This window comes from Danio rerio, chromosome 23 (assembly GCF_052040795.2).
Source record: "Danio rerio strain M-AB ecotype USA chromosome 23, GRCz13ab, whole genome shotgun sequence".
NCBI classification, from domain to species: Eukaryota; Metazoa; Chordata; class Actinopteri; order Cypriniformes; family Danionidae; genus Danio; species Danio rerio.
Genome location: NC_141043.1, coordinates 23579439 through 23603014, shown reverse-complemented (window position 1 = coordinate 23603014; position 23576 = coordinate 23579439). Strand labels below are relative to the sequence as shown.

General features: G+C 35.0%; 1 protein-coding gene across 4 annotated transcripts in view; it reads right to left on the bottom strand.

The window, feature by feature from the left end:
• camkvl (CaM kinase-like vesicle-associated, like) overlaps positions 1 to 21372 on the bottom strand; it is a 111305-nt gene extending 89933 nt beyond the window's left edge. The window contains exons 1-2 of one of the 4 annotated variants that reach the window (XM_087305715.1): positions 21206 to 21372; positions 20141 to 20359 (exon numbers count right to left, since the gene is read on the bottom strand). Coding sequence is in view for 1 of the 4 variants with exons in the window: in XM_087305713.1 (XP_087161839.1) it covers positions 20173 to 20193 (21 nt within the window). In the remaining 3 variants the exon portion in view is untranslated. The remainder of the gene's footprint in view (positions 1 to 20140; positions 20360 to 21205) is intronic. The other 3 variants (XM_087305716.1, XM_087305713.1, XM_087305714.1) reach the window with 3 other exon arrangements.
• Between the last annotated feature and the right edge of the window lie 2204 nt (positions 21373 to 23576).

The following is a 23576-nucleotide window of genomic DNA, read 5'->3' as shown; positions in this document are numbered from 1 at the left end:
TATTTATGGTTACTTCTCACAAACAGTAAATGATTAAATAACTGAATTACATCATTATATAAGTAACTAACTACCCAGGAAAGTAACTATTGTGTTTTTCAAACTTATCCAACGGTTTAAAACATATTTTAAAACGTACTGGGAAACACCCACACACTCCCACATTCACCCAATTCACTTAGAGTGCATGTCTTTGGACTGGGGGAAACCGGAGCATCCTGAGGAAACCTATGCCAACATGAGGAAAACATGCAAACTCCACACAGAAATGTTACCTGGTCCAGCCTGGACTCAAACAAGCGACGTTCTTGCCATGAGGAGACAGTGCTAACCACTGAGCCACCGTGCTGCCCTATCCTTTCTATGATAAAACAACAAAACATAATTGATCGTTTAGAAATTTTTAAATCTTTTTACCACAAATGGCCAAAAAATAAGTCTAAAAACAATTGTTTATCAAGTAATGTAACAAAATAGAGTATAAATATAAAGTATCATTAGGAGTATTATTTTTATAATCAAAATATAAAAATTAATGGCGATACAGTGGCGCAGTAGGTGGTGCTGTCGCCTCATAGCAAGAGATCGCTGATTCGAGCCTTGGCTGGGTCAGCTGGCGTTTCTGTGTAGAGTTTGCATGTTCCCCCTGCATTCGCGTGGGTTTCCTCAGGGTGCTCCGGGTTCCCCCACAGTCCAAAAGACATGCGGTACAGGTGAATTGGGTAGGCTAAATTGTCTGTAGTGTATGAGGTTGAATGAGCGTGTGTGTGTATATTTTCCAGAGATGGGTTGTGTCTAGAAGGGCATCCACTGCATAAAAAACATGCTGGATAAGTTGGCGGTTCATTCCGCTGTGGTGACCCCGGATCAATAAAGGTACTAAGCCAAAAAGAAAATGAATGAATAAATGAATAAAAGTGAATTTGACTTCTTTCAAATATATAGGATACTATGCATTACAGCTGGTATCTTTCAACAAACCTAGTACTGTCAATCATGTTGGTAACTGTGTTTAACCAATCATCATCAGTCATGTAGTTGTCCCACCCCTACACACATTTTTACTTAATGTATACAATATACACACGTTTATTTATAATGCCTTTATTCCCATCACTGATCCTCACAATGCAAAAAAAAACTTGACTACCTCAATCAATCAATCAATCAATCCAGCATTATGTATTGACCAGGTAACCAACAACTTATTACAAACACAAATAAATGTGTGGCTGTTTGTATCAGAATTTGTGTAAAATATGGACAAATCCTGGCTGGATTTTTTTTCTCTCTGAATATTAACCTGACCACTGGATATTTTTAAATTGTTCCCATCTTCAGTCTTTTTAAATCTGCATTTCTTTGCACAATTGGATTTATAATTATTTTAATATGGTAATGCCATAATATTCTGATTTAGAATTACGCAAGCATGTCCTTGTATTTCGGTTGATGTGACAGTATGCTCCAGTTTATGAGTATTTAATAACGTCTGAAAGGATTTGCAGTGATTAATGCAGTGGTTCTCGACTCTGGACCACAACACTGCACGTTTTTGATATCTCATTTATGTAACACCTGATTTATATTATCAGCTCATTAATAGAGTCTGCGAGTCCTGAACTGGATGTGTCAGATAAGGGACACATTTAGCGTGCAGAGCTGGGCCCCTCCACAACTAGGATTGGGAAGCACTAGCAGATTGAGAGCGACGGATTATTACATCGGATTAAACTGCAACAAACATCATTTCATTATCTGCGCATCAGATGAAAAGCAGGGTGGGTGGCGAAAATCTCTCTCTCTCATCTACCGATTTGTTTTTGTAAACTTGTGCATTTTATAGGCTTTTGCTCAGGAAAGCATAAAAGTGATGTGCATTATTGTGCAGGTCAATTATTCATGTGACCCTGAACCTCAACCAGTCTTAAAGTCCCGTCTCGAGGATATCTCTCAGCTAATGTGCTACAAAAGTGACAACATTTGCATAATAAAAATAGTAAACATCCAAAGTCTGTCACTGTCAGTTCCACTTAAAGATCTATGATTTTTTTCAACCCAAGCTCATTCTGATTATGTACCCCATATACATTTCGGAAGAGTGCAAAATACAACCCAGGAGCCACTTTTTTTTGTTGCAGTTTTTTTTTTTTTTTGCAAATCCACTAGATGCCGCTGTGTATGCTTTTTCAGATTTCAAATTTCTCTCACGAGTGACATTTACACCTGCAGTTCTTACATAAATCCACCAGAGGCCACTGTCAACTGACTGACTTACTGACTGATCAACTGAACGATACCCCCACCCTCCCCCTTCCCTAAACCCAACCAATAGTATTTTATAAAGCACCAATTGACCCACCAACCCACTTCCCCAAACCCAAGCGCTGTGTAGAAAAAGAAAAGCCCCCTGATTTTTACCACGTTTTCAGATTTTACCACATCCTCACCCTGTTATTTACTTTTTAGCTTTAGTCTTTATCTTACCTGTTTTCTAGAACTGTTCTTCACTGGACTCGAACTCCGTTGTCATGGTCAACTCTATTCTGGGTCTCAAGTCTGCCGACGTAAACGGCAAGCTACTGGATAAACTGGTAACAGAGAAAAAGCCGTATACGGAGGCAAGGGTGTTGAAAAGGAACGCCGTCATACCGCCCCTCAGCAGTCATTTTATTGATAAAATTTAGCCATACATAGCTCTGGCTACATAATTCGCGATCTCCAGAAATGTATGTAGGGCTACGTTTTCAGAATGAGCCTGTGTTGGATTTTTTGACGTCACATCTTGCTTCATTTTCTCATCAAACCTTCTGACCAATAAAATGCTCTTTAGTATTTGACAGGTCCCGCCCCCTTCAAGACCATTGCCTGGGAGTGAGCCCTGAGCTCAAGGAATGTTCGGACCCAAGGCTCCCTCTCTTTCGCAGGGCAAGGGGAAATTGAGCTTAGGTCAATCTCAAAACTGCCCTGGTGCTGAGGCTAAGGAAAACTTCCGTAGAGTAAGACATTTTAGAAAAAAGATTAAGGCTTATTTTGTCTATAATATAGAGCATATCCCACGTGAACATGGGGAGAACATGCAAACTCCACAAGGAAATGCCCGATGGCCCAGCGAGGACCAGGCGCCATTGGTATTCTTGCTGTGAGGCAACAGTACTAGTCATTGGGCCACCTATTCTGCATAAAGGGGGAAAAAGGGGAGAGGGAGGGGGGAGGGTTTCTTCCAGATTAAGATAGTTGTAGAAAGAAAATGGGGATATTTATAGTGACTTAGGATCCTTTGATTGGAGGATCAGGATTAGCTAATGTGGTCCAGCAGCTCTCGAAATTAGTTTAATATTAAACTTTACATTGTAGGAGTCAAAATTTTGGATTTTTTAAAGCCAGAAACCATTAAAATATCAAGAAAAACGTTTGATCCATAAGTGAAGTTTCACAAACTAATTTTGAGAGGAGCAGGTGATAGGATTGACTGCAGCTGGTCCCTATCGCTAATCATTAGCTAGTGAATCGGATCATTCCAATTTTAACATAAATATCCAGCCTATAAACGAAAATCTTCGTTTTGGAAGACCCGCCCCATCCATCCCTTCTCCCTCCTCTTGGGAGGCTTGGGCTCATCTATCTCCAAGCTTAGGGTTCTTTCCCAGGACAGCATGCCAAACCTGCTAAAATAGTCAAGAATTATCTAAGTGTGAACTCTTGAAAGTCCTTTTGTAAAATTTCTAACCTAAATATAGAAACCTAATTTTGGATTAGTAAAATGCATTGCTAAGAAGTTAATTTAGACAACTTTATAAGGCAAGTTTCTAAATATTTAGATTTCTCTGAACCCTTAGATTTCAGATATTGTCCAATACCAACAAACATCAATAAATTGACGATTCATTTAGCTCTCAGGTGAGAGTTAAAAAAAATTAAATTGACCCTCGTTGACACGTAGTTTTTTGGTCCAGACTCCAGAGTCCAATATATTGGAGTGTATTAATGAGATTTTATGCTTCAGACATATCAGTAGTCTTCAGAAAATGAAATAATACTTGAATCTCAGCATGTAAAGATGACTTCGGTCTCACGCCATTATGAAGTTCATCAGTCAGAAATGGAGATGAGAAGTTCTTTCTTCCATTGCACAGCCATTATGTCTCTCTGGGAAGAGCTAGTCTCTTCTTAATGGGATGAACCACTGAACCACACAGAGATCAGGGCAGCAATGCCATGCAAGGTCTATAGCATGCCAATGGGATATGGACAGATGGCTGTGTAATTACGCAGGAACTAACCCCTGTGTGCGTGCGGCTTCCGCTTTCAAATGCGAATATGCTCAATTATTCTTGTTTTTTCAACAAAACAACTATCACATCATTCCCTGCGAACAACATGCGTCTGATCAGAACTGAAATTTTAATGTGGCCTAATTTAGTCAGTAATGCAAGATAATGTGGAGAGAAATGCAGTATCAAAGCTTGTTGTGTTTGACACACACTTATACCCTCAAGGAGTTTATTATTGCTAGAAGCATAGAGCAGACGTATGCAAGATGTGAATATGTAAGGCTGAATGTATGATGTTATTTTGCTTTCTAAATATTTTATTATTAAATTGTTATTATTATCTTTTTTTATTATTAATGTTAAAATGGTATGGCACGAAGCATCAGACCAATTAAAACCATTAGTAATAAAATAAATTTTAGACAAAAAGGATAACAAATCATAAATAATGTCATTTAATGGTTTATCCAAATTGACCAATAATTGTGAACAAATTTATTAATAAGATGAACATAGACTATAGTCCATCAACATGAAATACATATTTTTTTGTCTGCATGATCTATAGATCATCGGAGTTAAATTTGTTGATTCGTTTTTAACAGCGAATTAGTTTGAAATTAAAGTATTTAAGCATTTTGTGAAGGTCACATGAAGGTAATTTTGAGCAGTTCATGGCACTAGCAAAAAGTGAGTTACAGACTCCAAATCAGATTTGGTTGCTGTTCAGAGAGTTCTCTGTGTGCCAGATTTCATAACTTTGATTTTTGTGGGCTGCCATAGACTAGGGCGCCTATAAATCTTCGGTGCTTGGACTAAATTTGAGAACATAAAATGTTGATTCAAGTTGAAACTATTTGATAATTTTATTTTAACAATGTTAACTACAGAATATGGTATGAACAAAATCTATAAAGCAAACAGTATACCAAACAATTGGCAATATTACAGTAACATTAATAATGAAGTTCTCAGAGATCATCATAATAACAAGATAATAGCCGTTTTAATAGACATGCTTGTATGAAAAAAAGACTTGAGTGAACAATTAAATAGCTCATTCAGACACAATTAGTTGTTTCACTCCTACATGAATCAGCATTTTTGAATGAACTGGTTGTCAGAATGATTCACAAATAAACTCAACTGTAACACACCATCTGATTGTGAAAGTAGGGCGACCACCGGGTTACTGTTCTGTTGCAGGACAGCAGATGTGATTTTTACAGGACAAGTGGGTCAAGTCAGGGAGAGATTTACTACCATTAAACTCCATAAGTATGGATTTACATAACATGCTTTAAATTGCCAATAAGCATTTGTGTGCATGTATGTGTGTCACTGATACTATACTAGCTAAGATTTTAGCTGAATCTGGCAGCTCTGAGGACGATGTTCTTGTGCATCAGTTTATACTCACTGATCATTATATTAGGTAAACCTTACTAGCCCTGGGTTGGACCCCATTTTGTCTTCAGAACTGCTTTAATCCTTCATGGCATAGATTCAACAAGGTACTGGAAATATTCCTTAGAGATTTTGGTCTATATTGACATGATTGCATCACACAGTTGCTGCAGATTTGTCAGCTCCACTTCCATGATGCGAATCTCCCGTTTCACCACATCCCAAAGGTTCTCTATTAGACTAAAATCTGGTTTCTCATCACCATGCACAAGAAAACACTCTGAGATGATTCACACTTTATGACATGGCGCGTTATCCTGCTGGAAGTAGCCATCAGAAGACAAATAAAAAGATATATAAAGGGATGGACAGGGTCAGCAACAATACTCAGGTAGGGTGTGGTGTTGACACGATGCTTAACTGGTACCAATTGCCCCAAAGTGTGCCAAGAAAATATCCCCCACACAATTACACCACCATCAGCCTGAACTGTTTATAGAAGGGAGGATGGATCATGCTTTCATGTGGTTGATGACAAGTTCTGACCCTACCATTTAACCAATCAATTTGTTGTACAAAGATTAACTTTACTTCTATAGAGCTTTCTATAACACAAATAGTGTCAAAGCATTACAAAAATAAAAATGGTCAAAAACAGTGAACCGTGTGAAGCAGTTCCATAACAGACTCCAATGTGGTTTTCAAGATCAGTTCAGTTCTATGTTGATTCAGTTTAATTAAATTTTAACGCAAATGTAGCAAAGGGATGTGATTCAAATTAACAGCAGCTCTGTCAACCCCTACTTGATAAGCCAAAAGTGACAATGCCTCAGTGAGAAATATGCTTACAGCTTACATTTTTGTGTATCCTCAAAAACATACTGCAACATACATTTGACTAGTTTCTAAGTAAAATGAATACTAATGCAACAACTTTTGTTCCTTTACACGCTAATGATCTTTACAGGGACACATCATTGATGAATAAAGGATTATTTTCATGCAGTTCTTTCTACAACACCAAATTGATACCTCGAAATAAATCTCCTTAATGACAACTTTTGTGGTGTGGCCAGTTTGCTCAATAGATCACTTTTGTATGATGCTGTACTTGTAATGCTGAGCATCAGGTTCGAGTTTGGTGAAGCTCAGTTCCATTATAAAATAAAGGTAAAACTGCTGTCACAAAGCAATTTTTTTCTTACGTTTGCTTTTGAAAACACTATTGGTTGGGTTTAGGGAAAGGTCTTGATGCCCAATTCCAATTTGTTGCCTATATCGGATTATTTTTGCCTGTCCGTTTACACATGCTTTTAATTGTGACCCATAATCGATTCATGTGTTCACACTTGCCATACAATTTAGGACATCGCACATGCGTAAAGGTGGGTTCTAGCATCTGCGCCACACTAGCCACAATGGAAGAAATTGTCTTGCTTTTGGCTTTGTGAAATATGCAAAGTTCGCCCAACTTTAAAATGATTTTGGAGGCGGAGGAGGAGGGAAAGGGCCGTCATTGCAGCTTGCGCCTATGGTTTATATATGGTGTCCCCCACCATTCAGAGGAATTTGTAAATACGGGAGAGATCTCTGGTCTGGTGGGAGCAAATTTGACTGGGCTTTAATGAGAAGCAGTGGGTCTGAAATTTTAGCATGAGCAAACCAACATTTGATATGTTGTGTCAAACCTGTCCAACAATGACACATTGTTCATCCGGCCATCATTTTGGAGATGTGTGTCGGGGTTGCACTCTGGTGGCTACAAGCCACTGCACGTTGGCACATCTTTTTGCCATAAGCATTGAATCGGTGTGCCTAATAGTGAGGGAGTTCTGTCAAGCCATGCGAGATGAGCTGTGGCATGATTACATCCAGCTTCCGCAGCTAGATTAGCAAGGCAAGAAGGCAAAACTTCTACCGTTGACCACTGACCACTTTCCTCCTCTATGTTTCCTCTGTTGTTGTTGTTGTTTACTGTTTTGGCATCTCCACATATGCTCTTCCTTCTACGTCATTAAACCACTGCCTGTTTACATGATAGCGGATAGCGGCATGATTGTCACATATCCGATTTATATCTGATTTATTTCCACATATGAAGAAGGCCTGAAACCGATCCCTGAATATCTGAATGCATGCATTTTTTTTTCGTGTCTACATGGTCATAGAGCAAATCTGACCTGTCACATATGAAAAAAAAAAAATTTCAGAATTGTGTCACATTAAACTTACAGTGTAAAGCTAGATTTATACTTTCACCTGGCGCCGCATCGAGCACCTCCGCTGACTGCGTGCGCACCTCACGAAATGGACAAGGCTTTTATACACGTCGCATTCCCCTGTGTGATATTCTTTAAATAGGCAGGAGGCGGTCAAAAGACACTGACCGTAAAGACAGACGGATAAACAGAGAAGTAGGAAGTTTCCAGAACTACGTCATATCATTAATATCATTCAATACTTTTAAACTATTTTTTTTTATAAAGTATTTTACTGATTAAAAAGATTTTAAAACCATTCAAGATTTTTTAATAAAACTTTGATACATCACTTGCTTTTGTTCATATCTTTGACAGTTTTACCTAATAAAGTTTACTAAAATAATAAAAGGAGAACATGGGTTGTTGTACAAATATATTTTTTTTATTACAGCAAAAATAAAAGCAAAAAAAAAGGTACACATACTAAATAAAATACAGATGTTTTTTTTTTTTTTGCCCGCTCCACAGTTCACACATTACTGTCTAGCTAGTTTCTGTCCTTTACTTATGCTAAAAAGGCAATAATGGTGCAACATTCCTGAACATTATCACCAACAAAACCTAGAGAAACAGGGTATCAGTATATTGTAAACTGATAGGTTAAAATATTCATTTTTATTAAAAATTTTATATATTTCTTATAAATTTTACATTTTATAACGTATTTTATGATTTGCAAAAATGTAGGCTATGATACATATTTCCAAATAACCTGGGTTGCAAATTCAATCAGTTGACAGAAATGAAGAAAAGGAAGAAAAAAACACTATGAGAAGCTAGGCTCAATTGGGGGAGCAGTTCCCAGTTCCTGTTGCCCTTAATTAATGTAACCTTATGGCAATATATTTGTGTTTGTGTATTATGTGAATGCTGAGACAAGTGTCTTCAGGTGTAAATTTAAGAGTGACCACAAAAAATAAGCTGTAGACTGACAGAATGTCAGTCTTTAATCCGAAATAAAACACCAAAATAAAAAGTATAACAAAGCCTTGTTAATGCAGCCTTGACTTTGACCCATCGTCCATAAAATCAAAAGCTCTATAATTAGAAATTGGGTTTTTTAAGAAGGGAGGAAATGGTCCCACTGGCAGGCCTGTGCAAGACAACCTATAATTGGACCACAGGCACACCCGTTGAACCAACTGCACAGTGTCCCCTGCATCTTCCATTACCATTTAATTGTAATAATTAAATTGCCCAAATGTAGTATAGCAACGCAATCCAAGTAAGAGATTGCGACTTGCATGACAATCTGCTCAATGCACATAAACAAATAGCCTGTATGTGCAGTGGTTTACAGACGCACAGCGATCCGTTCATCTGTTTCTGAATTAGGGATCAAAGGATGAAGGAAGCCTTAGCGATGCTATTCATCATACAGTTTTTTCCTGTGCTAGAACTAACACGCATTTGTCTTTTTCAGATAGCCTTTCAGGGTGAAATTTGGCTTTCGCCCACACGAGTTCACACTGTGGCCTTGGGTTTGTGTGACAAAGGCTTCTTCAGAGAAAAAAAATAATATCCTTCAAAAAAATGTATAATAAAAATGTGCAGTAGCTGTGAATGTGTGCTCGCGTAAAGACAACCTACTGTAGATTGAAATGGTGCCTGCTGGACAAATGAAGAGAATGACGGATGTGATTCTGAACAATGAGCTCCAGTCTAATGAAAAGGTTTTGGGCCAAAATAGTTTGAATGGCCTATTTGATATGTTTTGACTGTTTACAGTATATGTTACGCACATATCATGGATAAAGTACTGCAGTCAAACACTGGACATATCTCAAGACTGTTCTTTTAGGATGTTTTCTGTTGATGCATGAACGTCATTAAACATCTGTCGTGTAAATCACAAAATTAAAAGATGAATGCCATGTTGATGCTCATGCATGTGGCGAGGCAGATCGCTGAGTTTAAGCAAAGATCAAGCACACATCTTTTGCTCTTCCTTTACTTCTATGGTGATGTTTACCTCTAGAGAGCCATTTAATACCCATATCTATTCAGTTAGCTAAAAATAACTCCAGACAGCACGATTTTCTATGCATTAGATTTTTACTGAACCTATGTTTACATTACATCAACAAATTGAAAAAAAAAACCAGTGTTGTTCGAGTTTTTATTTGAAAATGTACTTTCCCCCCAAAACTTATTATTATATAATTTTGATTAATTCATTGATTAATTAAAAGAAATACATTTAGTTTTATGAAAAGTTTATTTTCTGTGATTAGGTAAGATTAATGACAAAAAATAAAAGTCTGATATTAATATTAAGTCTGATATGAATAAATTTTTTAACTAATAAAAGTTTTAAAGGGCACCTATTTCACCCCTTTTCAAGATTTAAAATAAGTCTCCAGAATGTCTCTGTAAAGTTTCAGCTCAAAACCCCCATCACATTATTTGTTATACCTTTCAGAATATTGGAATTTATTGCTCTGTACCCACTGTAGCTGTTTTTGTTGCCTGTGCCTTTAATGCTAGTTCCCCCCCCCCACCGTTCCCACATGCCTGTCAGAGTGTGCCTCAATCTCCACCTCGGCTGCGTCAGATAAACAGCACAGTGTATGACATGAAGGAAGCAGATCTCACGTAACGTTTGTGAGAAATACAACAGTAAGAACTTTCCCAATGATTATTTGATGTATTTGTTGTTGAGTTAATTCAAGCCTTTCTGCAATGATGAGTCACACACAATGTTGTTACAAAGTTAACGCGCACACACAAAGACACACACACACATATCGCGTAAATTTAACTTTGCACAGCAAATAAAACAGGATACACGTTAATATCGAATGCTGTATAGATATATTTTATGTTAATGCACAAAATAAACCTGATTGAAACCAAACAGCTTCCAAAAGATAATTTTTTATTATAGGTGCCCTTTAAAAGGTATTTTTATTTAGTTTTTATTTTAAGCCAAATTGAGCAGATCCTAAATTTCTGTTTTCAATTTTTGCCCAAAATTTTCATTTTACCACAAAATTATTTCAAATAGATATAAAAATGAATAGAAAAGACATGCAGTCGTTGAATAAGTAAAATAATGCAAACTTATTTTTTTCCTCTTTTGTACCTTTTTCAGTTGATGAAACTATAAATATCTATTATTTAATTAAAATTTTTAAATACTTTTTCTCCAAACATTTTCACAGACTTCCTTAAACTCTTTTGTTGGCCTCTGGACCCCAGATTGAAAAGTCTGGCACAGGTTTTCATGGTTGTACAAAACAATTAAAAAGAAACGTTCCCAGGCTAATGGGTTATTGGTCACATGTTCTAGATGGCCTTAATTATGAAGCTATATTTGAATGGGGATGTAGGGCAGGGATTACTCTGACATTAACAGAGTACAGAGGTAAATCAAGTAAAGAAATGTCCAGTCCGACATGTGTACTGACACCTGAACTCGCTGAATGTCACCGTTCTAATAAATCACACCGACAGTGGCGCATTTGTGTTTAAAGTCTTCAATTGGCTGGTCAGTGAATGTTGGTTTGAGCGTTTCTGTCTGAGGACTTCATTAATCATACGGATGTAATAGAGAGGACAAATATGGGCCAGCCTGATATTTGGGAGATGTGAAATTTATTTTGAAAACTGGATTTTTTAGTCTATATGGGATGTCTGTAAGTCCCTAAAAATAAGTGCTATTTTTAAGTCTTTCATGCACAAAAGCCATCTTGTCTTCAGACAGAGGTCTCCAATTAGTCTGCTCTTTCTTTTTGGAGGCCAGTGAAATCTGCTTGTACACAGTCTGTGCACACACTATATTGTCAAATAGCTACAGATGCGGCTTTATTCTGGTCAGTTCAAACTGTAGACAACTGTGATGATAACAGAGAGAACTATGGGTGAGTGATTGAGAGTCTGCAATCAACCAATCACGGCAATTCATTACATTTTGATCTGGTGGCTAAATCGTATAAATTTGAATGATCTCATTTGTACAATTTAGTATAATTTACTTATCCCCAAATGATGGTTGGATTTAGAGGTAGGGTTGGGTCCCACGCCTCCTTTTAAAAATCTTACATTTTCGTATGACTGATTGTGTATGAATTTGTTCGAATTAGCCAAATAGTTATGTTTCCTTGTGGGATCAGGCAGGTCAGTCAGTCAGTCAGTCAGTCATTCATTCAATCAAGTCAAAAATGAACGTTGTTTCAAAAGTACATTGATTTTTAAAAATATATATTTATATATGTTATTTCAATGTAATATAATGCACTGTCAATTTAATATATTCAGTTGAAGTCAGAATTATTAGCCCCCCTGAATTATTTGCGCTCCTGTTTATTTTTTTTCCCCAATTTCTGTTTAACGGAGGCAAGATTGTTTCAGCACATTTCTAAGCATAATAGTTTTAAAAACGTATTTCTATGAACTAATGTATTTTATCTTTGTCATGATGACAGTAAATAATATTTTACTTGGTATTTTTTAAGACACTTCTATACAGCTTAAAATGACATTTAAAGGCTTCACGAGGTTAATAAGGTGAACTAGGCAGGTTAGGGTAATTAGGCAAGTTATTGTATAATGATGGTTTGTTCTAAGGATTATCGAAAATAAAATTAGCTCAAAAGGGCTAATAATTTTGTCCCAAAAACGGGTTTTAAAAAGTGTGTACATACAAATGTATGTATGTATGTATGTATGTATGTATGTATGTATGTATGTATGTATGTATGTATGTATGTATGTATGTATATATATATATATATATATATATATATATATATATATATATATATATATACAGAATGTAATATGTGATATTTAAAAGGGATTCGAGTAAGAAACGTGAAAAATGGGGTTTTAATGCACACTGTAGCAGTAACAGTTCAAAGAGAATGCCTAAAATATTTATGTTTTGACAAAGAAACACTTTTATGAGTAGCAAACTATAGAAAAAAATACTGAATTGTGAATTAACACAATATTTTTGTTTACAATAATCAATTACACAAAACTGCTTTGTTATTTCCATAAGTAATTAAATTCTTTTATTTATTTTTTCCCAAATTATGTTTAACAGAGCATGAATATTTTCACAGTATGTCTGATAATATTTTTTTCTTCTGGAGAAAGTCGTTTTTGTTTTATTTCAGCTAGAATAAAAGCTTGTTTTTAAATGTTTTTAAGCCTTTTTAAGGTCAAAACTATTAGCCCCATTTAAGCCTAACCTGCCTAGTTAACCTAAAAAAAAAAGTTAAGCCTTTAAATTGCCCTTTACGCTAAATACTAGTGTTCAAAAAAATATCTAGTCAAATATTATTTACTGTTATCATGGCAAAGATAAAATAAATCAGTTAACGAGTTATCAAAACTGTTATGTTTAGAAATGTGTTATAAACATCTCTGTTAAAAAGGAATTTGGGAGAAAATAAACAGGGGTGCTAATAATACTGAGTTCAACAGTATAATGATTTTTAGATCTGATATTTTTAAAAACTTTTCTTAAATATAAAATTATATATGTGAATCATTATATTTAATAAGTTAAGTCAACAGTTACAAGTTGCAATGGGTTTACTCACCATTTTTAGTCAACTTGCTGCTAATAAAACAATAAGTTTACTCACTTTTTAGGTAAACTAATCCCTTTTATCTGTTGTATGTACCGATTTGAATATATACATTTTTCATGCAAAAATGATTTGAGTTTTTGTTACTTGGTTAGTTATTCAAGTAATTATAAGAAATAAATGGGCCAAGAAATTATTAAAGGGTTTAAATGTGGAATATGTATAAAAGTTAAATAAACATGTGCCATTTCATGTTGACCCACCCACAGAGTACCACCAGCTACCCTAAAATTCCGAAAAGAATGTTTTGTTACTTTTTGGAGTCTGTTCCAGTTTCATCTCCCAATTAATCTATTATGACATACAGAAGACGCAGGTTGTACAGTATTAGAAAATGAACATATTTATACCCAGAGCAGACTTTCCCCCAGATTTTAGAGGTCGCTAATAAAAAGAGATATACCCTGAAGAGAAACGCATGAACTGGGTCACAGAGGAGACTCACTGTAGGTGCTTTTGTAAAGGCTTTTTAACTCTTTCATTCGAGTACCATTCAAGCAAATAGGGATGTATACATTCAGTCACACAATAAGAGATACACCTGAAATCGATTGCTCACTTCTTCCCCCACCACTGGAAAGGTAGAGGTGGTAAAAATAGCACAGTGAACTGTCTTACCTTTCAGTCCCCTGCCGTCTCTCTCTTCAAAAGATACATTCACACTTCAGCACTCCAACAGAGTACAATATTTCAAAAATCACAGAGCAGTATAATTTAGGCCACTAATGATATCATAAAAGACATACAGTCAGCAGGTAGGTCTACATCATGTAACAAATCTTGACTGAGCTTTGAGATTTTAACATTAGCAGCTGAAATGCATGTAAATGTAAAATGGGTGGCCATTTTGAAAAAACTCAGATGTAAACAACAGCATTTACTGCAAAGTAATCTACTATGGAATTTGATGTTCTGCTTATTTTTGCTGTCTAAACCACTGAAATAAAATGTTTGTAAGCTGCTATATCATATAAGGGCTACTTGGTAAGCAGGAAAAGGTATTTGGTCAAATTGAATTTAATAGGTTCTGTTTTGCTTGGTTTGTTATAAATTTCAACAATGTTTAGTACTCTAAAGGCTCTATTTTAACGATCTAGACTCAAAGTCTAAGGCGCATGGTTCAAAAGCATTAAAAAATTATCTGAATCCACTTTTGCTATTTTAAGGACAGAAAAATACGGTTTACGCCCTGGCGGATGGTCTAACAGGGTTGTGCTTATTCTCTTAATGTGTTATGGGTGTGTTTTGAGCATAACGTGCATTAAACCAATCAGAGTCTCATCTCCCATTCCCTTTAAGGGTGCTTTCACACCTGTGAATCGATTCAGTTGTTCCGAAACAGAGATTACAATTGTTACATTGTTGCTCTTTGCTCTTGGAGTGGTTCGCTTTCACACTGCAAAGTTTCTAATCGGACCAAAAGAGCTAAAAAAAAAAAGTCACATGCGAGTAAACTCTCCTCACATTGGTCAGAGTGTTAGGGTTTATTTTGCAGCGTCCCGCTCAGCTGTCAGGAGAGGTGGTGGTTTGGTGGTGATTGACAGGGTGCACACGACGTGTCTGAGGAGAGACGCGGTGGGGAGGGGTGAGAAGGGTGCGCGACAAAGCCTATTTGCGGACTGGGAGGGAGACGCAAGATTACCGGGAGATCATCACTCGTTTGCGGGCATCCGGAGACTCGCGAAACTTCCCGCCCTACTCATAATTCTCTCTTCATATAGCCGTAAACCTATTACATATCCATGAAACACAGTGATATAACCGCGCTCGGATCGGATCGCTTTCTCACTGCAATCGAACCGCTCCAGGGTTCGTTTCAAACGAGCCGAGACCACCTCATTCAAGCGATCTCGGAGCGATTACTTTGGCGCGGAACAGAGCGCGATTGCCCTGTTCACATATGCCAATCGAACCGCGCTAACTGGGCAATCGAGACACGTTCCGAAACAAAAGTGTAGGTGTGAAAGCACCCTAAGAGTCAGTTGCATAAAGTAGCATTATGCCGCATTTGCTATATACATGGCAGGTCCAGTAAAGACATTCATTAGCCTACATATTTAATTAAGCTTGTTAAGCGCAAAGATTTGTTTCAAAACTATTTCTAAATTAAGTTCTAATTTCCAGATAATGAATAAATAAACAATAATAACAAAGTGTAGTCAGAAAACTGAGTTATATCCAAACACACATCTTATTTTTATGCCCCATATGATGTAGATGTCTCCAAAACCCGACAGGTAGACAAATATAAACTTGTTTTTATTAAAACAAATATAAATTATCATATGATAAATAATACTGCTATAATAATAACAACATAACACAAATGCAAAAGCCCCCAAACATGAAGGCATGGAGGCAGTATTTAACACACCTCCTTTTTAAATATAATTTTTGTTACATTTTTACCCTTAATTTTTTTTTCATATGTAAAGATATTTGTGTATTGCTGTACATCCACTGTGTATTAAGCAATGTTTAAGAGTTTGGACCTGCAGAGGCACATAACTAACTAACTCTGCGCTGGACTTTAGACCTGCTTTTAGCTGGTCAATGGCGCAGTCTATTTCAGTTCCTCAAAATAGCAAGGCGCTAACAAAGCTCCTTAGCACACCTCCTTTTTAGACCAGCACACCCATAAGTCCACAAAGTGGTGCAAATGAATTTGCCACAACATGACGCATCAGACGCATTTCAAAACATGAAAGTTAGGGTTGCGCTGGTCTGAAAGTAGTGTATGATTGGTGTATGATAATGTTGGTGTATGATAAGGCCCTAAATCTTAGTTTCCAGCCTGACCGATTAATAAAGCTCAAAACATGACAATAATTAATCATTTTTAGCAGCAATAATTAGCATCGTTTAGTTCAGTGGCATTGTTAACATTCAGCTCTCCAACATGGCTGACTCTACAGGTCTTTTGCCCCTTGATTGGATTTCTCACTATAAAAAAATAAAAGTCTGTAAACAGTTTTCCATATTTTGTAATTCATGTTTTGCTTGTTTTTTTCATTTATTTATGTGCTTTTATTGACATTTTTAATAGTTAGAAATTATACGTTGCCTGGGTTAATGTTGTAAAATACAGTACAACAAGGTAGTAATAAACTGACAGTACCTTTTCTGTTATTTTTGTAACTTAATTCTAACTCTCAATTCTATTTCTTAATTCCAATTCTAACTTAAAATACCAAACCTACAGTGTTAATGTATCTGTTTTATAGTGTAGGTTTACAGTTAAAAAAAAATCAGTTCCAAGTTTATATTCTGCAATCAACTTTTTTCTTTTGAATTGTGATTTTTGTGTCTCACAATTTTGACCTATAAACTCAGAAATTAGTAGACAGAAATAGATCAAAAAAAGTTTTTTTTTTCCAGTTCAGATTTTTTTTTGAATTGTCACTTTATCTCACAATTTGGTCATTTACATCAAATTTTATATCTAGCAATTCTAAACTCAGAATTTACAATTCTGATTTTTTTATCCTGTCAAAACACCAATACAACTCAATTTGCACTGATAAACAGTAATACAAAAGACAGGAAAGTAATGCCAACGTCTTTTTAACAACAAATTATGCTGCTTATATTTTAATAACGTAGTAGCTATTTTGCAAAAGCAATAAAGCACTTAGTGCCAGATAGTATGTACACGTCTTACAGGGTTGCAGGGGTTGCTATTAAAACATCATTTAGACTTACATTTATTCATTTAGCAGATGCTTTTATCAAGATAAAAATAGGTCTAAAACATGATTAATTTAAGATAATGATTATTTTCATTACAGAAAGAACTTACATGCTGTAGTGCTTAAATATACAAAAACATACATAGAAAAATGTCAAATTTAAAAATGTAACCTGAAATGAACGTTAATCATCCACATGCAGCATCAGTCTCTCTCTCTCATATTACACTACACAGCCTTGTCAGTAACAGGTTTCTGTACTAAAACATTTCATTTGCACACGACACACTCAAGGTTTTTCATTGTATCTAGTCTGGCTCATCAACTTTTTTTTTTTTTGCGAGAACTGTCAGCTCTAACCTTTCACTCTCTCTCACTCTCTCGCTCTCTCTCTTTCTCTCTCACTCTCACTCTCACACACACACACAAACACACACACACACACACTATCAGCAACTTCTTTAGCCGTTGACTGAGGCTATGGCTGTTGCTTTGTATGTTGTTTCCCTCGAACTATTCCGCTGACCTTGAGCTTGAATTATCTAGAGAATAAAGACTCGGCTTCACTCTGCTGAAGGAGATGGGAGTCATGTACAGGCGGTGAGAGATTCACTGATTGAAACTGATTTCTATACAACACCAAGCTTTGACCAGATATGAGAGACCTATGAACCGTAGAGCTTTATGCAGTGCCCTCCACTAATATTGGTAAACATGAGCAAAGAAGCCTCTGAAAAGTTTCTTATGTTTACTCTTTTAATCTTTTGCACAAACTCTAAACAAAAAAGTAAGGGTGCTCAAGTTTGTTTTTAGATGACATTAGAGGCTTTTTTTTGCCTCAAAACCTTTTCAAACTTATGGTGGTGATGTACAGTTCATTGGAAAAAAATATTCAAGGGGTTTAATAAATTGTTTTAAGGTAAGTTGTTGCAAACAAGTTTTATGGGCTGAATTTATACAAACAAATTAAGTTGTACATTATTAAAATGTTATTTGTTTATATTCAGTCTATGTAAACTTTCTACAACCACTTACCTTTAAAAAATTTTGCAAATCGTTTATTTTAGTTTAAATGAAATTGGATTGACCCCAGTTTTTTGACCCCAAGATCAAACAAACTCATTGTTGGACATTTTTTTTGACCAATCAAACTGTCATCTTAATTGATAAGATAGGATGTAGCCACTGTAACCACTAGTTTGCTTGGTTTGGGACTTGCTGCGCATCAATGGATTTGCTCTTCAGTGTTTGGACTTTTAGCAGTGAAAATTAAAACCACACTGAACTGAACTAAACTGAACTTCAACTCTGAAAACTGGACTGACAATTTCAATTTCTTAGAACTTCTATAAGCTGCTTTGACACAAACATTGTAAAAATTCTACAGAAATAAAGATAAATTGAAGTATAGTACACACACATCACAAATCCTACAAAAAAAAAAAAGAAATTAGGATGCATTTCTTAATCAGTTCAATGTTTCAGTAGCCAGGGGACTTATCAGGGAGTCAGCCTTTTTAAGTGTTGTCACCATCAAAAAACCTCTTCTAATGCACCAAAACGGTTGATTTTCAAAAAGTCCCACAATGCAAATAGATATTTAAAGGGATAGTTCACTCAAAAGTGAAAATTTAGTCACCTTTGTGCGATTCCAAACCGTTATGAGTTTCTTTATTCTGTTGAACACTAAATTAATCTGAAAAAAAAAGCCAAAAACCTGTCACCATTGACTTCCATAGATGATAACAAACAGTTTAGAAGTAAATGTTTACAGGTTTCCAAACTGTTTTGGAACAAGTGAAGGATGAGTAAATTATCTCTTTAATTATTGCCCTGATGGTGTAAATAGGCATTTATTTTCTTTTCGGTTTAGTCTCTTTATTAATCAGAGTTCGCCACAGCAGAATGAACCGCCAACTTATCTAGAATGTTTTAAGCAGTGGATACCCTTCCAGCTGCAACCCATCACTGAGAAACACCCACACACTCTCTTTCACACACAAACACTACGAACAATTTTAGCTACTCCAATTCACCTATAGTGCATGTCTCGAGTCTCGGAATCTTGAACCGGCGACCTTCTGACCAGCTGTATGCTAAAATTGACCGTATTGTATGTGTGAATGAGTGTGTGTGGATGTTTCCCAGTGATGAGTTGCGCTAGAAGGGCATTCGCTGCGTAAAACATGTGCTGGATAAGTTGGCGGTTCATTCCACAGTGACGACCCCAGATTAATAAAGGGACTAAGCCGAAAAGAAAATGAATGAATGAACATTTAACAAAGAAATTTATTTTTTTGCAAAACACATGCTGTCTTTGCAAATGTTTGTTCTCAAAGGAAAACATCAAAAGGTAACATAAAAAAGAATTTTTTTTCACAGCCTTCATAACTTATAAGTGCCTAGGTGCCACTATTAAATATTAATATTGTGGTTTATAATCGAGATCCTCATTTCTCCTAAAAGTAATGTAAATCATTTCTCAGCTGTTCCTAAATGAATGTACTGTAGGTATCTGCAATGAAAAACACATTTGAAAGAGGAGGATGAAGGAGGTGATACAGTATGAGAACAAAGATGAAAATATATCACCGCCTCAGACAAAAATTCTGCATAATGAGCAAAAGCTGTGAAGAATGAATAATTTTTAAAGGGAGAAAACCTGTCAATAATTCATGACTCAAAAACTCAGGCCTAAAATAAAATTTGTGATTGAGCTTTCATTTCAGTTTTGCCCTATCTGAGTGAAATGCAATGAATAATCAAGAGGCACAAACTTAAATTCCTTAAATTATGTATATACCTTACAAACAGTAGAGTGCACTGCATATCTAGCCTGAATATGACTTTCCCCTGTATTTTTGACTGCAAAATGACAGCATAGGAAACTTCAAAACATGAAAAGATACTATTAGATACGTGGTGCATATAATTACAGTACTTGCAGTGGTAAACAGGCCATGTTTATAGTTCCGGCCCTCAGGAACTCAGAGCGGGGCACAGATTGCTCTTGTGGCTGGGGACCAAAACACGAGCAGAGAGGAGAACGGTCCAACTGTGCGATGGAAAGACCCACTGAGATCCCCCTTACATAAGCTCTTCAGCAGCCTCAGTCCCGGCCAAAAGACCTAAAACACACCAGTGGACATCAGGACAAAACTCAGCTAGACGTGCTACATTGCATACAGTAGTGTTGTGTGTTTGTTATTGCAAACTATAAAAACTGAGGCAAAGACCATTTCAATGTGGTCATGTGGCCCATAAACATTTCTTGCTTGTTAACAAACTATTTCCTAACTGTAACAAGAGACAATTCAAGCATAACTTAATGCTAAAACAGCTATCATAACATTATTTATCAATATCTGGCTCTTTTTGAATTCTCGGAAGCTACAGAAATAAAAATGTAACACAGGAAACATGGGACCATTGTTATTGTTTTTCCCTCAAAATGGTCTATACAAGACATGTGGACATCCGAAGAGATTTAACAAAAAAGTAATTATTTACTTAACAAATTTAGATATACACAAAGAAATTACAAAAACATGGAAAAATACAGCCAAATGTCAAAATTACAAAAGACAGTGCATATAAGGTTAACTATCAAAACTATTTAGCAAGTAGCTACAGGCAAACATTTTTACTATTAATAAATTGAAGAGATTCCATATATAACTGAAAATCAATTAAAAAAAATATCGAAACAAGGTTGAGATTTGTTTTTTCTACTTTAGTAAACATGAAATTACAGGATAAAACCATAGGCTTAAACATAAACCAGATAGGCCTTCAAGTCCAGAAGCTACCTGCCAGGAAAATAAACAATCTGTAAACAGTAAAAACGGTGTGAACTACACACGTTGCCAGTGTTTAACTAATTTACAAGAAAACGTTAAAATGATATGATAAATGTTGGTTTAACATGAGGTGGATTCAACCGTAGCTAAAGTGCAGAAAAGTAACTTCTCTACCTGCTCTGTAGGGTTGTGTCAGTAACGTTACTGAATTAAACAGCATCTAGAGAGGATAGGCTGCAACATTTCTGTTGTAGGTATTTTATGTTTTTCTTTTTTCTTTTTCTTTTATCTCATCACTTGATTTCCAGGGCCGCATTTCATTACAGAGTTGCCGTGTTTTCGGCTGCCTTTGCATAACACCCTTTTTATTACACTGCCATCTAGTGACAAAACATGATTTTTGGAAAGAATGTAAATGTAAATAACTGAATGCACAGGATCATAGCATGTATTATTCTTTTTATTATGCCTTAAATGCGTGTGAATTTTATAAAATATACGAAAAATAAAATATGCGAATATTACTTAAATGTAATTTTCCAAAAAAATTATTTATTTAAATTAAACGTACTGTTAAAATATGCCATGCATTTTTAACACATATGTGTGTGTGTGTGTGTGTGTGTGTGTGTGTTCTAATATGAAAATACTAAATCTAAAGGTGATTTTTATTTATTTGCATATTTATTTGTTTTGTTTATGCAGGGATTTATGGATTGTTTTCCTCATTTATTTATTTGTGTATTTGTGTGTAGCTATATAATAACCACATATAGCTTTGTAGAGAATGCTGAATGTATATAAACTACGTTAACTTTAAAAAAAATTAAGTTGTTTTTCAAATTTACTTTATTTAAATTAATAAACAATAAATCAGTAACAATAACACATTTTAAATATTTATTACTAAAAAAGTATACATTTCAAAATGCAGAACCCCTTTAGAATGAATAACACCGGAGACATTTACCTCACAGACACACAGATGTTCACTCATAGCCAAATCCTTTTCCAGCTTCTCCAGCAGTAGAAGACGCTTTTACAGGATTGTATAACAGCAAAAGCAACCTTTGAGCACATCAGAGTCCTTGATGTTTCGAGAAGTCAAAAGAGCTCTTTGCATTCAGCAGTGCTCACGCTGTCTGTTTCCTTTACAAGGTATTTTTTAATGGTTCATTGCCAATGTTTTACAGCCATTCCTCCTCCTCCTTCAGACATTCTGGCCCAGTCCGTGACTCTCATGTCCTACATTAGCTGTGATCTGACCATGACCAGAAGACTTTACTCTTCTTTTTTTTCCCAGTTAAAAAACTAAATTTTCAAAGTCAGTGTTTATGTTCCACCCTCAAGGAAGTCAAGGATTTATACATAAAAAAAATGAAATAAAATCTTTTAGTTAGGTTATGCTGAAAATAAACTGTAAAAAACACAACAGCTAAAGTGTTAATAACACAAAATATTACTTTATATATATATATATATATATATATATATATATATATATATATATATATATATATATATATATATATATATATATATATATACATATACATATACATATACATATATACATATACATATATATATATATATATATATATATATATATATATATATATATATATATATATATATATATATATATATATATATATTATAAATGTTGTTATTAATATTATTATTGTGTGCACCTGCGAATGTAATTCAAATTTAGGTAGATTTTTTTGTAATTTTGGTTTATGCTTTTTTCATTTTTATTTTTTCAGTTTCTGTTACTTAATATTTTAAATTCATTCATTCATTTCATTTAATTTTTTTCATTCATGTCTTTGGAGGAAACTCATGCCAACATGGGGAGAACATGCAAACCTTTAAAAACCTGCAAAACTCGAACAAGCGACCTTCTTGCTGTGAGGTGATTGTGCTACCCACTGCGCCACTGTAATGCCCATATTTTAAATTAAATAATAAAAAAAATTAATTAATATTTGTCAAGGAAAAAGTTATTTTTTTATGTTTTTGATCTAATATTTATATTTTATTTATTTTATAAAAAAATCACTATTTTTATTTTGTTTTCCTTAAAATCCTAATTTAAAAAAATATTTGCCACAAGCAAGGAATATGAAATATGTAATCAAAATGATAAATACTATTTTATTTTAATTTAAATAGTTTTATTAAAGCTGTATTATAGATTTGATTAAAATTGTATAAAAAGCATTTAGTTCAGTGTAAAATGTTACATACTGAATAGCCTAAAATCACAAATAAAACAATGCAACAACGCATTAATGCATAAACATATTACTTTTCATATAAAATTAGGTAAAAAAAATTTGACAAAAGATTTGCTAACCAAAACAACACTGGTCAGTTTCATATTCTGCTCACATAAACACACATATATTATACAGTTGAAGTCAGAATTATTAGCCCCCCTTTGAATTTTTTTCTTCTTTTTTAAATATTTCCCAAATGATGTTTAACAGAGCAAGTAAATTTTCACATTATGTCTGATAATATTTTTTACTCTGGAGAA